Source organism: Xyrauchen texanus, chromosome 37 (genome assembly GCF_025860055.1).
Source record: "Xyrauchen texanus isolate HMW12.3.18 chromosome 37, RBS_HiC_50CHRs, whole genome shotgun sequence".
NCBI lineage: Eukaryota > Metazoa > Chordata > Actinopteri > Cypriniformes > Catostomidae > Xyrauchen > Xyrauchen texanus.
Window position 1 is genome coordinate 32,469,174 of NC_068312.1, and position 17,740 is coordinate 32,486,913.

The 17,740-nt window shown below is 37.3% G+C and overlaps 1 protein-coding gene across 5 annotated transcripts in view; it reads left to right on the forward strand.

The window, feature by feature from the left end:
* The window catches only part of LOC127631287 (disabled homolog 2-interacting protein-like), a 129,936-nt gene that overhangs the window by 85,862 nt on the left and 26,334 nt on the right, over positions 1-17,740 (forward strand). For 3 of the 5 annotated variants that reach the window (XM_052109357.1, XM_052109361.1, XM_052109360.1), the window contains 3 exons: positions 1,194-1,350; positions 5,074-5,172; positions 5,564-6,118. In XM_052109357.1, the coding sequence (XP_051965317.1) occupies positions 1,194-1,350; positions 5,074-5,172; positions 5,564-6,118 (811 nt within the window). The remainder of the gene's footprint in view (positions 1-1,193; positions 1,351-5,073; positions 5,173-5,563; positions 6,119-17,740) is intronic. The other 2 variants (XM_052109358.1, XM_052109362.1) reach the window with 1 other exon arrangement.

The window sequence follows — 17,740 nt, forward strand, 5'->3', positions numbered from 1 at the left end:
CTAAAAATCTTTGTTTGGTAGAGCAGAAAAAGAAAGTCATACACATCTGGGATGGCATGAGGGTGAGTAAATGATGAGAACATTTTGGGTGAACTACAGTTTCCCTTTAAGAATTCTTAGATGACATGTCTTGAAATTAAAGTATTCTTTAATAGAGAATAAGATATAAAAAAGAATATATATTTTTTTTATTTACTTTATTTTATCAATACTTTCTATAGAATCTATTCCTTTTGAATACGTTTTATTTATAATTTGAAGTTTCTCTCCTTTTGACTGGCATCATAAATTTATTAAACGATACATTAAATCTGTCATAAAACATAATGGGATTGCCTTCTCCATGAAGGATGCATGTGATGCATCTTGGGGCACATCTATACCAACACGTTTTCCGATTTACATTTCCTAACATGATCATTTTCCAAAGAATGATGAATTAGAGAGTGTTTTCAAAAGTTCCAAAAGTTTATTTTCAGTGTGAGTGAGAGGTTTTCAATCAAAAACTTTGTAGTGTGGACATAGCCTTAGAAGGCAGGGATTAAGCTGCCTACCTTTTGGAACAGCCTTTACATCAGGAGCTTTCCTATGATACCTTAAAATGCTGACTACATTGGCCACACTATAGGTTTTGAAACAGAGGTTTATTATCTTATAAAATTTAGCTTCTTTCATAAATGTATCATATTTTCAAGGCAAATTAGGGGCAGTGGTGCCTCAGCGGTTAAGGCTCTGTGTTACTAACCAGAAGGGGGTTCAAGTCCCAGTACTGCCAACATGCAACTGTTGAGCTAGTCCCTTGACGCCATCTGCTCTAGGGGCGCCGTATCATGGCTGACCTTGTGCTCTGACCTCAAGACTTTCACCCATTGTTGCACTTTGTGTTTATTGTTGAGTGACAATAAAGGGATTTGAAATACTGCTCAAGAAAATGATATTTTGCAGTGTCTGGAATGTAACAGGACAACACTAACTAACACTACCATTAAGCACTCAGTAGGTAGACAGTGAGGTACCAGTACCTCATACAGTGATCACTGCAACGCTTCAGAAATCCTCAACACTGATGAAGTGTTCCAGTGACCGCACTTTAAACACCAGTGACTATGAACTAAAAACACCTGTTTGAGTCTAATGGGCACTTGTAGGAAGTGTAGCCCTGATGAATGTCTTCTCTTCCTGTTTCTCTCCAGTAGATCCCATCTGATGCCGAGGCTGAAGGAGTCACGGTCTCACGAGTCGTTGCTCAGCCCCAGCAGTGCAGTAGAAGCTCTTGATCTCAGTATGGAGGAGGAAGTGCTCATCAAACCGGTGCACAGCAGCATCCTGGGACAGGATTTCTGCTTTGAGGTGAGTTGACTGCTCTCTGAACAGCCTCAACACCGCACAAAACCATTTTCTTAATTAGTATTTGTGAGGAGGAGAAGGGCGGGCCGGGCCGTGACTACACACGCCTCCGACCCCTTGTGGATGGAACGCCCCTCCGCCCCTGGCAGCAGCTCCACCGCTCCAGGCGGCCAGCAGCAAGCCCCTCCTCAGCTTGCGGACAGCAGCCGTTCCTCCCTGTCCAGGCAGCTGGCAGAGACTCCTTTGTCCTGCGGTGGCTGCTCGTTTGGGCAGATGGCAGTGGCGAGGACTCCACGACAGCACATCCCTCCTCGCTCCCAGGTTTCGGCACCAATGTAACAGTATAGAGATGGGCAAGGAGGAGGCGGGAACCGGCTGAACCGTCAAAGTAATATTTAATTTAAACTTAAACAAAAAGACATGAAACACAAATGCACACACGGCAGCTGCATGTGGCTCTCTCTCGAACTACCGCATCCGGCTACACTTATCCCTCTCCTCGGCTAATTAGCCTGATTGGGGACCGGGCGTGCATAGTCACTGCCTGGCCCCACCCTCCTCCTCGTCACAGTATTTTTCTCCTGTTTCCCAGTAAAAATATCTAAACAGAAATCAGTTCTTAATCTTCACTAAATAAAAAAAAATAAAAAATAATAAATATATATATATATATACACTCACCTAAAGGATTATTAGGAACACCATACTAATACTGTGTTTGACCCCCTTTCACCTTCAGAACTGCCTTAATTCTACATGGCATTGATTCAACAAGGTGCTGAAAGCATTCTTTAGAAATGTTGGCCCATATTGATAGGATAGCATCTTGCAGTTGATGGAGATTTGTGGGACGCACATCCAGGGCACGAAGCTCCTGTTCCACCACATCCCAAAGATGCTCTATTGGATTGAGATCTGGTGACTGTGGGGGCCATTTTAGTACAGTGAACTCATTGTCATGTTCAAGAAACCAATTTGAAATGATTCGAGCTTTGTGACATGGTGCATTGTCCTGCTGGAAGTAGCCATCAGAGGATGGGTACATGGTGGCCATAAAGGGATTGACATGGTCAGAAACAATGCTCAGGTAGGCCGTGGCATTTAAACGATGCCCAATTGGCCCTAAGGGGCCTAAAGTGTGCCAAGAAAACATCCCCCACACCATTACACCACCACCACCAGCAGCCTGCACAGTGGTAACAAGGCATGATGGATCCATGTTCTCATTCTGTTTATGCCAAATTCTGACTCTACCATCTGAATGTCTCAACAGAAATCGAGACTCATCAGACCAGGCAACATTTTTCCAGTCTTCAACTGTCCAATTTTGGTGAGCGCTTGCAAATTGTAGCCTCTTTTTCCTATTTGTAGTGGAGATGAGTGGTACCGGTGGGGTCTTCTGCTGTTGTAGCCCATCCGCCTCAAGGTTGTGCGTGTTGTGGCTTCACAAATGCTTTGCTGCATACCTCGGTTGTAACGAGTGGTTATTTCAGGCAAAGTTGCTCTTCTATCAGCTTGAATCAGTCGGCCCATTCTCCTCTGACCTCTAGCATCAACAAGGCATTTATATATAAAAATATATATATATATATATATATATATATATATTTTTTAATTATTTTATTTATTTATTTATTTATTTTATTTATTCTTAATACAAGAAACAAGTATGGGGTAAGTTTATTTTTCTTACCCATCCATCCATCCATCCATCGTCAACCGCTTATCCTGTGTACAGGGTCGCGGGGGGCTGGAGCCTATCCCAGCTAACATTGGGCGAAAGGCGGGGGACACCCTGGACAGGTCGCCAGTCCATCGCAGGGCATTTTTCTTACCCAATTGGTGAAATTATTTTCTTATTTTAAGCATAAACCTCACTAAAAGACTAAATATCTAAAACCGAAAACAATGTAAAGTAAATGTATTTAGTTTAAAGGATGTTCAGATATTTCTAATCAAAAACAAGACAAAAGCACTGTTTAAATTATTATTATTATTAATATTTTTTATTTTTTTTGTGGTGGTGGCTTATTGAAGATCTGCTAGTCTTGTGTAAGACCTTTGGCTTAATGATTTGATGCTTGTTAACATTGCTTTTTTCCAGGACGACTCAATAAGAATCCTTTGTGAAATCATCCTAGATTCTAAATCGAATTGGCTTTCCAAATCAAAATTGTACTGTCCATTTTTTTGTGCAGTATGTAGTGGACGGTCAACAGTCCATGGGTATCCTGTCTGAGGCTGATACTGATACTCTGTCGAAGTCACAGTTCTGTATAAATAGCATGAAGGGGTTATAATCTCTGACCAGTCTCAAAATAGCACATAGAAAAGGTCCATTAAAACTTCATTAAGTCCATTAGCCGAGATCAAATAGTTTGCAGAAATAGCAGTGCTATCTAGCCATTCTTTGGCTAAATCATTGAGTGCCCGCGGATCATATAAATACATAATTTCCGTGTGTGCTATAGGGAAGGTTTAGTTCAACCAGATAATAAATAATGGCACCCTTGGTAAATATGAGCAAAGCAAGCTGTGAAAAAAATCTCCATTGTTTTTGCTTTTGATCTTTCATTCACAAAAATCTAACCTATAATTGAAGTAAAAAAAACAATTGAAAGAGGAGAAATATCTAATTATTAAATATTTTTCTCCAAAACACATTGGCCCCAATTATTGGCTCCCCTAGAAATTCTTATGAGTAAAATATATTTGAATTATATTCCCATTCATATTTTACATTTTTTTTAGTGCACGTGGGTGACTAGGAACATGAAATTGTTCAGCTATGACTTCCTGTTTCATAGGGGTATAAATATTCGGTAACACACAGGCCAAATTCCCAAATGTATAATCGCAAGATCATAGGGCGCAGACAAAAGAAACTTGAATTATACTACAGTAATCAGGCATCTGCATGTAGATTTTCTGAAAGGAATAGTTACTCACCCTCATGTTGTTCCAAACATCTATGAGTTTCTTTCTTCATTGGAAAACAAGGGAGAAATTCTGTAAAATGTTGATGCTACTTTTTCCATACAAAAATGATTGAAAAGCACCATAAAAGTGGTCCATACAACTTGTACACTATGTTCCAAGTCTTCTGAAGCCATTCGATAGTTTTGCATGAGGAGCAGAATAAAATTTAAGCTGTTATTCACTGAAAATCTTTCCCTCTACCCATTCAAATCTGACGCATTAATGATACACACAAGAGTAGCTTTGTTTTCATAAGCACAGCACACGTTTTGTTTTTTTAAATAAATAAAAAATTACATAAATAAATAAATTCACATGGTAAACATAAAATAATGTGTTGCTGTAGTCCTTTAAATATAGCACAGGATGAAATGAATTTTTACAAGTAACTCCTTTTTGTTTTTATTAGCATTTCCATACTTTCCCAACTTTTTGGAATTGGGGTTGTACATTGGCTGCACTGTTCTTATGATATTTTAAAATGATATATATATTAAAAAAAGCCTCTGCATGTATCTCTCTTTCTGATATTGCATGGGATTCTGCAAATGCATTTTATCTAAGTGCATACTGTCTGTTTGGGCTATTTAGGAGTTTCATTCTTTCTCCAAGTGTAATTGCTGTCCACTCTTGGGAAATGCTTCATTGATTGAGTAGATTCATTGACAGTAGATCTACATTACAGTCCTCTCTACTTCCATTAATGCACTTATCCTCAAATTTGATAATTGTAATCTATAATTACAGGTAACTACTTCAACAGGAAGCAAATGCTTCTCATGTCGGTCGGCTGCCGAGAGAGACAAATGGATGGAGAATTTGAGACGTGCTGTACATCCAAACAAGGTAAATCGGATGATTATTTTGAATCCGGGGTAATTCTAGACGAGATGAGGTTTAAAGGTATATTTAAAGGGAAATTCTGTCATCATTTTCTCATCTTTATGTTGTTCTGAGCCCTTATGACTTTGTCTTTCATGGAACACAAAAGATGTTAGGCACAATGTTAGCCTCATTAGCAATTCATTTCATTGTATTTTTAAAAAGCCCAATTTATATAGAAAGGCTGTGTAATTGCACTGAAAACAATTACTTATTTTAAATATTCCACTGTGCTATTTAATTTACTGCTAGATTAAACTAGATTGCGTATTTTTGCCCTCAAATACTGTGCACAAAAGTGCTGAAATTATTTACTGAATTCAAATAAAAATTTTCTTGGGTTTTTTCTCCACAGGATAACACCCGTCGGGTGGAAAACATGCTGAAATGTTGGATTATTGAGGGCAAGGACTTGCCAGCAAAGAAAAAATACTTCTGCGAACTTTGTCTAGATGACACGTTATATGCACGGACTACCTGCAAACTCAAAACAGACAATGTTTTCTGGGGCGAACACTTTGAGTTCAACAACCTGCCCTCAGTTAAGAGCATCACCGTGCACTTATACAAGGAAACAGACAAAAAGAAAAAGAAGGACAAAAATAATTACATCGGGCTGGTCAATATCCCCATAGCAGCAGTCACTGGGCGACAGTTTGTGGAAAAGTGGTATTCAGTGAGCACACCGAATCCCAATAAAGGAAAGACTCCGGGGCCCATGGTCCGAATGAAATCTCGATATCAAAGCATGAGTATCCTCCCCATGGAGATGTACAAGGAGTTTGCAGAGTATATTACAAATAATTACATGTTAATGTGCTCGGTGCTGGAGCCAGCACTCAGTGTGAAGAACAAAGAGGAGATGGCTTGTGCACTTGTTCATATCCTGCAAAGCACAGGCAAGGCCAAGGTAAGACAATCAAACTGTATGCTTCATTCTTCCTTAAAAGTCAATATGAATCAACATTTTCTCAGTTTACTTTCTTAATACCATGTTCCTGGTCTTATTGTGCTTATTCCAAAGAAGAAAAAAAATAAAAATTTTGTAGTCTGACATCAAAATGTATTCCAATCCTGAAACAATTTTCCTTTTCTGCTTACATCAGTTAGACCGTGCAGGTTAATGTTAACCAATCGCCAAATAGATTTTTAGGCAGTGTTTTAACCCTATAATGCCGTGTGTATCAAATTTGATAAGCAAAGTTTGACGGCTCCTGATTTACTCTCTGTTCAAGCCAAAAAATTATGGTATATAAGTTCACATGTTTATGGCACCATCTAGTGGTTTTTTGTGGAAAAAAGTGGTTTCAATGTTTATATCGATCTGTTTAAAATGACTCTTACGACCGCTTATTTTAATAAAGTAAAAGTGACAGTTATGATTATATTGTTAAAATGAATTGTTTTGTATATTATTTTATTGAAAAAGCATGTTGAAATGACATGTATCACATATGATACAACACGCTTTTGAGGTATCTCTCAATCACAGTTCCATTCCATTCATGCCCACCACAAAACAAAATCACAGAGCTTTGAAAATTCTGACATATACTTTTTATAAGATACAGTTAAAGTGTGAACGAATATTTCTGTGTATTTTCATATCTGCAGCCTGCTCAAGTTTTTTTTGTATTTTTTGTATTTTTTATTCATATTGTATTTGATGTGCTGAATTGAACATTTCAATCCATATTTATAGACCCAGGAAAGGAAGTAGAGGAAGTCTCAAACATTTGGCATCTCTGATAAGCACAGGGAGTCCTCTGATAATACTCCAAGATTTACCACTGTAGCATGAATGGGCTAAGAAAAACTTAAATAACAATTGTCCTACACAAAACTTCATTGTTGGGCCTCAAAGACCATTGTATCAAATGTGATACATAAAATAAAATAAATAAATAATAAAATCCAAGAATTTTATGATTTTATTTTTTATAGTTTGTCTAGTGATACTAAAAACAGTGTAATAATAAAATGTAATCATTTTTAATCATTCTTTCATATGTCAGGCTTTACAGGGTTAAGCTACTGTTGTATGTAATTCTGCCAACAGTTAATGCTTTACTGTAATTAAGGTTTAGGTAAAGATTTAATATTTTTTTTATAAAATTTTCAGTTGATTTCATCACATTATGAAAGTAAAATGGGTTGTGAATTCTGCTTCATGTTGACGTTAAAATGTAAATATGTTGCATGATTGTGCATTTTATACATAGGAATTTTGCTGTAGAATTTCCTGTTTAATCATTGGCTTTTGGGAACTGTTCACACGGAACACATTTTTGCATCTGCTTGTGCTGTTTTTTTTTTTTTGTTTTTTTTTCAATGCCCTAGACAAATTTAGAATTTTCCGGCTAGCTTTCTTTTAAATAAGAACACGTACGGTGTGAACAGCCCCTTAATGATACTGTTTGCTGACATGAGGGAGACATTCCATTTTCTGGCTGCTAATGGTGCGGTATTAATTCCACTAGGTAAATAGCTCTAAGTTTTGTAAACAAGCCGTATTCTAGTATAAGCCTAACTTGTATAAAAAGGAAGAGAAAGAGAAAGAAAGAAACTTAATTTACATTGTCATGGCGCAGTGCTATTGCAGCACATTTAGTTAAATTGGATTGTGGGTGGTGACTAAACAAAACACTGGTGTTCACGCTGAAATACTGTATACTGTACAAAAGTGGCATAACTGTTTAGAGGAGTTTTATCTTACCTTGAATTTTGTGTTGGATATTTCATCTTGGAAGAGTTTTTCTGAGCAGTATGTGCTTTTATCTAAAAGTTTTTGTCCAATTTTTAGTGCTTCTAAAAGTGAGCGCCTCGGCACTGAATGTTCCAGGCTTTAATCTAAATCCCCAACCCTCAAAATGTCCAACCTTGAAAAAACATCATTGATAGAACAGAACAATAGAGACGTGGCCTGCCTCCACTCATTTAATCATTGAAGCACAGAGCGCACTGATTGCCTTCATTAACTTGACCGCAAGCGCTGCAGTTGGCTCAGATAGTCACTATAAATCAGCCCTGAATCAGATGACATCACGCACAAAAGTGCGCCGTCTAACGCTTTGTCACTCATCTGTCATTATTGATCAGATGCTGCAAAAGTAAGGTGTTTTGTGATTGTGTTTTTGTCTGCAGCACTCTTGATAGCAATCCGTGGCATTGTTGCATAAAAATGGACCTGCCGAACAATAGAAATTTGCTGTCCAGTTCGCTATAATGTTTGATCGCATTATTGTTGAGTGCCACTTTGAGCTCATTTGGGATTTTGGGTTTACGCAACACAATAATACGACTTCAAAGCACACTGTCTCCTCTGTGAAAATAATACAAATTAAAAAACCTTGAACAAGAGGTGCCCTGCTTAGCTATTACTTTTCTATTGTACTGACACCACAGTGGACAATCCAAGATCTTTTGTGTAGGTTACGTTTTTTCAAAACTCTTAACAGAGTGGCCCCAAAAAGTGTCGACATGTTTTGACACTTAAAGGGAAAAATTCGGTCATACTCGCCTCCAAACCTGTATGATTTTCTGTTTTCTGTGGAACATAACAGCAGATCTCAGGCTGAATATAAGCCTCAGTCACCATGTAGTGTCACTGTATGGAAAAATATGAAAATGAATGGTTAATGTCATTCTCTCTAAGATCTCCTTTTGTGTTCCATGGAAGAAAGAGAGTTCATTTTTGGGTGAATTGTCCCTTTAAGCATCCAAATACTTTTTTGGGGTCACTTTATGGCATTTTTGAGAGTCCGATCTGTCATTAAATGAAAACTATATACGTTGGTAAGTCATTATGTCCACAACACGGCCACACTTTCATTACGGTGGAGTAAATTGTTCAGAAACTGCATTGTCTTTCATTATGCAAGGCCAGAGTGGGCCAGCTATTATATTGTCATTTGTTCTGTATTCTGGTTACTGTAAATAAAGTCCTATTTACACAGTCTCTGCATACCACAGCTCATTTCACCATCCTCCTTTTGTCTGAAGGCCTCCATGAATTCCGTGAGGCATCTTATTTTGAAGTTGCCTTTTAAATTTACAGCTGAAGTGTGTAACTTTTTTGGTAATTTCACCTGTCCCCGTTTTATTCGCAGAGACAACTGTAAATAAGCCATTTGTAGATGCTGTATATTTCCTCAAACTGTAAATACTGTGTCGGTGGCGGTTTAAAAATGGTTTGTTTTGAGCGGCCCATCCAGCCACAAGCAATAACATTGACAACAACCAATGGCATGAGTTGGGGGTGGGACTATCCTTTTGTTTGATCACAGCAGAGAAGGGGCATATTTGGAAATCTGTTTCAAAACATTGTTGTTGTTTTTTGCAATTTTGTTCAGTGGCACAGAATTTACACAATCACCTTTAAATGGTGTTATTTTTACAGTTTTCAAGAACTTTGCTTAATATGCAGAGACAAATAAAAAGACTTTGATTTCCTGAAAAGTGTAAACACGTTGGCTTTGTGACAGATCAAAACATTGTTCTTTTTATTTGTTCAACCAAACCAGCCTGATACATTGGCTCAATCAGTGCCATAAGTTTTGCGGCAGAAGCATCTGTTTGGAAGATGAAAGATGGGCATGTTCAGAAAAACTGTCATTATTTTGCAATATTGCTGAAGCATATAGGTGTTTGTCTTCAGTGGCAGGTTGTATTATTAGTTGGGACAAAAATTTGCATATGCCAAGATAAGTCAACAATATTTGTTATTCAGTTTTTCCTAAAGAGAGTAATTGTACATTTTGTAAATACATACAGTATATCTGCTAAAAGTTAATTTTATCAACTTTAAGTTGTACACTAATATATAGTGGCCTCAAAGCTAATAGTTATGGACTAAAAGCGATAAAATTAAAAATAGTACATATGCAAAAAGCATATATTTTTCAAATTAAACATTTTTAGATTTGAAATGTGTATTGTGGTATTGGTATTATCTATCTATCTCTAAAAGACACAAGCCCCAGTGTTTTTGGGCTTGATAATACAGACTTTTGTGCATTGATATTGATATTCCAAAACTAATTAAATGGGGACAGCTTCACCACACTGCCACGATTTCAGTATTGTATTTGTGCAAGAAGTATTGATCGGATTGGAGGAGATTTTGAGATGCTTGGTTAGATTGATGATTCAGCCCCCAGTAAAGAGCTGATATTGCCCGCTCCAGGTTTGTCCTCAGCATTGCCCGAGGGACATTCCAAGTGTCAGGCCCCATGCTAATCAGATCTTATTAATTCAGGCATTGGTTTAAGGGCCACACGGGTTCATTTGGCCACACACAGTAAAGAATGCAGCTGTGACGAGCAAGTTCGAACGATCAGGTCTCTGCATAGGAGAGGGTGGAGCCCTTGGGGGCGGGGCCTGTAGAACCGAGGTCATTAGTGGATTGCCCAGAGGAGGTTCGGACTCTAGAGAGCACACACTGCCATTTTAACAAGTCATTGCTTAATTATTCATGCCTGCCTCACACCGCTGTCAGCATGATTCTTAAACAGGACATTAACAACCCCACCGCAGGCTATTGGGGAACAGGAAATGTGGGAAACACGGAGTATCATTATGACTGTACGGCCTATAAAAACGATTTTATATACGATATTTCAAGGTGGCCACAAATTTAAGTTTTATGGGTTTGATATTATTAAATGAGCTAAATAAAAATGCAACAAATGCAGAATATGTTGTGCCGGATTTTACATTGGACTGGTGTTTGCATTATTTAGATTTTATTAAGCTGTTTTTTTTTATGTGTAGATATAAAACACACAGTTCAGAATCTAAATTCTGATTGGACACTTTGCATACTACTTTTTGAATCTGTATAGTTGCATATTACCTAATGTTTCACAGGCTATGTTTAAGCAGTGCACATAAAACATTATACAGTCTATTCTGCAAAGTATGCAGTATGCATAGTATTCCATTCTGAATATAGCCACTCAAACCTTTGATTCCACACTACTGTCCGTTCATGCTTTTCTTCTGCTGGTCTGTGATGACTGTGGTGCTAAGCTACAGATGGGCTTGATGGGATGTGACAGGCGTACCATGGAAGATGTGCCGCGCTCTGTGGTTTCTGATGAGTTGTGAGACTGAGGATAAGTCTCATCAGGGAGAGGGCACTGAGTGCAGCTTGCTGTGTTATGCTCTTGTGTCCTAATTGTATACTGAGTGCTGTGACTCCTGCCAAAGACGCAGAGCTCTTAGAGAAATGGGGTCTCATTTGATCCTCTCAGTGTCATAACCACAATACACCTCAGCCATCCTGGGAAGATAACAGCACAGATATGCCCTTATCACCTGATCCCACTGGTGATGCTTGAGAGAGCTTTGTGCAGTGCGCTTTTTGCTGAAGCTTGGGTTTTGCATTGTTTCTTGTCTTATATATACACCAAAATAAGTCTGTAATAAATAAGGTTATTATTGTTATCGCTTTTTAAAATTAGTTTTAAAGGAATGTCCCTGGCTCAATACCTGTTAAGTTGTGGCATAATGAGTATTTTGACTCATCACATGGCATTTACATTGTAAAAGAATAAAGGGCAGTCTATACACATTCAAATATAATACACTATGTTTCAAATGTAAACATTATGGGCTCTGTTTTTGTGAGCACGCAAAGCGCTGCGCTACACGCAACAACCGTGCTCAACGGCTTATCCAATTTTCGTGAGAGCACTAATTCTAATAGCAATTTTCGTGCCAGTGCAAAGTGCTTGTGGCCGTGGGTGGGAGTGTTTGTGCTATTGTGGGTGTATTTTTGCAAACTGTGGGTGTATTGTATGTGAATGAAGTGGCACAAAGTGCAATTAGCTATTTTCCTGAGAAATATGTCATTGCGCTAAGTTTGAAAACCACATCTTAACTCAGGGCAAAGTTTACATTTAGTTCCTGCATCTGTGGTTTGGAGATTCCACCAGCAGGTGTTAATAAAGTTCACGTTAAAACTCTGAAAATATAGTGGAACATGAAATTATGTCACTGACGATAAGAGTTGTAGCCATCTTGTAGCCATCGTCGTTTTTAAGTTGGAGAGATGTTTGGAACGGTATGATTTTTTGACCTCTTTATTATTTATCATATTTTATTAGATGAAAATTATTAATAATACTTACAATCTCTGTAATTTAACAGAGCATACAGTACATACAAATTCTGTCAAGAATTCCATTTGCATATAAAAGGAACGTCACTGTCATAGAAATATGCCCGACAATCATCGAGGACAATTTTCAACTCTTGTAATTCATTGCATACAGTCCATTTCCTCAACCTACTTCTTATGAATGTGTCTTTGTTTATATCGCTGGTGCTTGAGGGAATGGACTATATAATAGGACCTCAGAAATAAATTGCACTTGCCAATTGCACACGCTAATTGATCCAGCCCATTAGCGCTTTGTGTGGGCGATTTCGACAAATCCACTCATGACTAGACTTAGCACATGCTTGCAGGAAAATACCAAAACTTCATGGCCATGCCAATTGACTTTGCTCTAAAGACTTATGGCATTGCACAGTACTTGATGCTAACACTCTTAAAATAGGGCCCTAGGTGTGATTTTAGTGTGTTAAAATCACTTACTAACCTGAGCTGTATAAACGTATATCCAATATTATAAATTTGTTGTCATATGGATGTAACAGTGTTAAACTAATCTGGTAAATAGCATAATGCCGGTAAATTCCTTCTTTTATTTGACTAAAATCGTGTTAACATGTATGATGTATAACATGCATATAACATGTAACGTTTCTTGTGGCTATACCTTTTGAAACAGTGTATTTTAATGTTTATAAACTTGCCCCATTCACTTCAATTGCAAGTGCCTGCAAGTAATCATGATTTGTGTGTGTGTGTGTGTGTGTGTGTGTGTGTGTGTTTGTTTTAAAAAATGCAGAACATTCCTTTTAATACTATTTTCAAATATATCTTTTAATTCAGTTTTAGGTTTTGTTTGTTACAATTATGGTTAATCAGTTTAGGAATAAACATAACATTTAGCTTGTTACATTATGCATAAAATTGAGGGGGTGGGGGTGGGGGGGGGGGGTGTTCACTAAGAATGAATTATGCCTTCTAGTAGTTTTTTTCATGCTGTCTGCATTGTTTTAGCATTTGTCATTAGCATATTGCAAAAATCTGTGCTGAATGCAATTTGCATGCCGCAGTTAACCATATTTTAGGCCGGAGTTAGTTGGTGAATTGTACAGCAGACAACCACAATATTGCATACAAACGTTTTAGCCACATAAGATGTTTCACAAAAGCATTTGTCTTAAGATGGTTATTTATATCTTCAGCTTTAGTGTGTCAATAGGAAATATAAATGGTAGACTCCCAAACATTTCTTTTGCAAATAGAAAAGATTAGAATAGAAGAACAGGGTGCTCTGCAAGAGATGGCATTTCCCACAAAAAGCCCCCCACTGAACATCGTGTCAGTCTGGGATTACATGAAGAGACAGAAGCAATTGAGAGAGCCTAAAAAGATAGAAATACTGTGGCAAATTCTCCAAGAAGCTTGGAACATCGATCTGCCAACAACCAAGAAAAACTGTGTCCAGGTGTGCCTAGGAGAATTAAGGCTTTTTTAAAGGTGGTCGCACCAAATATTGATTTACCTTATTTTATGTTTAATGGACTTTGTATGATGTAATTGATAAATGAAAACTATTTATGGCATTATTTTTGAAGACATCTTCACAATGCAAAATTTTTCACGAGTGTCTAAAACGTTTGCACAGTACTGTATATCGATTCAAAATCGAACCTGAATCATCTCTTTACAATGCCAAAAGGACTCTTGACTACACTACATGTCTGGATATATAACTTCTTATAATGTTCTTCTCCAACATGTGATTGTTATTTGATTAAATAATGTTGCCATGATTGACAGGAAATGTACAAAACATGTTCTTTTTAATAAAAGTCAGTTTACCACCTCCTTTTCTGCCATTTTCCATGGGCACTTAAATACAGGGCACCAAGTTGCTGCAGTTGTTAAGCTAATTTACTGCTCTGTTTGGAGGTTGTGCTTTGCATTGCTTCTTGTCTTATACAAGGCAACATGTGTCGGAAACTGTTTCGATTGTTGTAGACACCTGCTTAGGAGACCAAATATTCAGAGTTGTGCTTTCTTGTAGAGGCGTGTAACAATCGAATGATACCTCTCATTTCACAGACATACATCTGCTGCAAATAATCCCTCGCCAGAGGATCAGCAGAAATCATGGCCAGCTGTAGACATGCTTGTCTGTGTCATTTACACAGATTCTGCTGACAGCAATCGCACAGCACCGCACACATTGTTCTACAGTGAATTTGAGTAATTCCATATCTCTGGAAAACTAAATAAAACAAAGTTTTGAACCAGTTACACACATCAGACTAAAATGTGATACTACATACTAGGGCTGCAACTAAGATTAGTTTAACAGTCAACAAATCTAACTATTAGTAGAATGATTATTCGACTATTCTGCGATTATTGCTACGATTAATCATTAGCTCTTAACCAATTATTAAACGACTTAAAAGGTTGTATTAAACATGCTTACTAACAATAAAGAGGACAAAATCATCCTTTAAAAGTACCTCTAAATGAGATTCACTGAATTAAAGGGGGAAAAAAAATACTTTTTACTAAGTTTATTTCAGTAAAAACAAATACTGCACAAAATCCTATTGTTATCAAGTATTTTTGTCTTGTTTTCCATTTTGAATTGTCTAAAGATTTTATAAAAAAAGATACATTTATTTGAGAAGCAACATATAAGATATATAGACTTGCTTTAAGAGAATGTATATCTTAAATATAAGTCCATTATTTCACATGGTTATACTTCTGCGAGTACAGTTAAGACAAAATATACTTATATTCAAGATCTATCCTCTAAAAGCAAGTCTAAATAACTAATATGCTGCTGCTCAGGTAAATGCATCTTTTTTTTCTCCATTTTTTATATTTGTATTTTTAATATTATATTCAACATTCTCAGAATGTTTTCTTTTACAGTATAGCTTCTAAAGTAAATGTACGTTGTTTTAAATGAGTTTTAGATATTTATATTGGAAAACAAGCCAAAACAAAAAACAGCCATCACGTTATAATCTAGCTGCAGCGTCCCCGCGACAGAGTGTGCATCAGTTTCAATCTCTCCCCCTTAGATCAGGATATTCGTGCAACTCATATAAGTGGCGCTGACCACACAGAGAAATGTAGTTATTTACATGACCGGCTTCCTTATTATTGTAACTTTAACAAAGCTATAATGCATTAAATATAACTGCATTAAAGATTTAAGAACGGGGTGTTTCCTTTAAAAACGCTTGACACACAAGTTTGCTTCAGTGGAGCGGCAGCTCTGGCTCCGCTTACTCCACAACGATAGTGCTTCTGTATTTAATTATTTTGTATTTTTGCATTATAATTCCCCTCATACTTTGCGATCTACATCACCTGAAGCTGTTTGGAAAGTTTGGAGCGCATCTGTGAGCTGTTTTCTTCCTCGCCTCAGTCAGGCGCAAGCTGCAGTGCTGTTCTTGCGTGCCATCTTGATATTTTAATGTGATCTCATGTTACATTGAATGAGATCAAACGACTATTTGATTGACAATTTGTTGACAATTTTTTATTGTCAACGTTGTCGATAACGCTGACTAATCGTTTCAGCCCTACTACTGTACATACAAAAAAGAAAGTGATCCGCCATTGACAATTGGGAAAAAACTATTATTAAAATCAATATTTAATCCGTTATTGACATGGCCTCGTCCGGCATGATTTTTTCTACAGCTCAGAAACTCCAGTCCACTGTGATTAGTCGAGAGGATTAGCAGCATGGACTGTTGGGTAATAGGCCACTGTTTAGCTCGCACTGATGCGGACTCAGCCGAATGGCACATTAAAGGTGCAAAGGGGGTGCTTGTGTGCACCCCTCGGAGCATTAAAATGTCAAATGGGACAGCTACAGTCTCGTGGGCTTCGCGGGAACATGCAAATGAAGGTCATGAGACTTAAGTCCACATCAAATGTGCCATTTGGAACAGGGCCTGTGAATGCAGATGCTTCTAGCTATGCAAGCCCAATTTTATGCGTAATTTTGTTCCAAAACATCTCAAACCACAATACATAACGTCACAAGGACGTTGTGCTGGCATTCTCAAAGTTGCCACAAGGGGTGTTATTGCAGACATTTGTGTGAACTGTCTGCTTCTACAGTGAGTTTTCTCTTTGAAGTGAGCTACTATCATGGCAGTGCAACAGCTTGAAGAGAATATTGCTGAGCAATATATTGAGCAACTTACCTGAATAATGACAAATGAAGTTATACTGTATGGCTCAGACTTTTGAATGTAGGAGGAAGTGACCCTATTATGCCCACATACTATCTAAGCCCACATAGTTTAATTTAGAAAAATATTGTGGGAAATTTTGTGAGAAAATGCACATATTTTACTTGTTATTTGGAGATAAACTGTTTCATTCTTGAGTTATTTGGGACCATGTGCTAAAACTGACCTAAAAAAGGATGTTTTCTGGAGTCAGATGAACATACTGGATAAGGAATGATATAAAATTTAAATTAAGAGATTAAAAATATTATTTTCTGTGTACTTAACAGCAATACTCTATTTGAAAAGATGGATTTCATAAGTATCTGAAGCTAGTGCAGGACACTGCCGGAGCGATGCTCTCAAAGATAGATGCTGTTAAATAAAAAATAAAAAAGCTGCTGATATCCACATTAAATGAAAATATTTAAGAAGTTCTTGAACTCAACAAGATTTATTGCTCTGTCTGTTATTATAATCCAGGAATATAACTTTATTTCTTATGACCTTGTAAGGAACAGTGCCTTTGAAAAACCTGATTGCTCAAAGCTTAAAAGCAATGTGTTTACGTGGACTCTACTATAAATTACTGAGGTTTATTTTTCATTGATCTCTATTGTTCCTAACAAGCCCACTGAGCAAATATCCCATTGAACCCATTTAAACATTACTAACTGAATTTATTGTCAACAATTCATACTGACTTCATACTGCCCCCTTAAAGTACAGATTTTTGCACAAGCACTGTATGAGTTATTAGACTTATATTTTCATTATGTAAAGCAACCATATGGCTGAACAACAAAAGTTGTATAGACTACTTTTGTGGTGATTTTTTTTTTTAATATTGGTTTTAAATATAAAAATCTACTTTTAAGGATTTACTCTTAGTCATTTCTGTAGATCTTCAGCAGTATAAAGGGCCTTTTACACAAGGGCCACATGAGAGCAGAACATTTGCATATTTACTCACTGGGCTTCTGAGGTGGTGGATGTACTCAGCTGAAACTGATTACAGACGCAGTGGAGGCAGAACCCAGACATGTGATATGCATCTAGAGAGAGGAAAAACAGGAAGTGAGGGAAATAATAATACAGCGATACCAAGGGAAAACCTCATTGGACTGTACAGCATCCATATCCCACGATCACATCAGTATCACTTCATATGAGT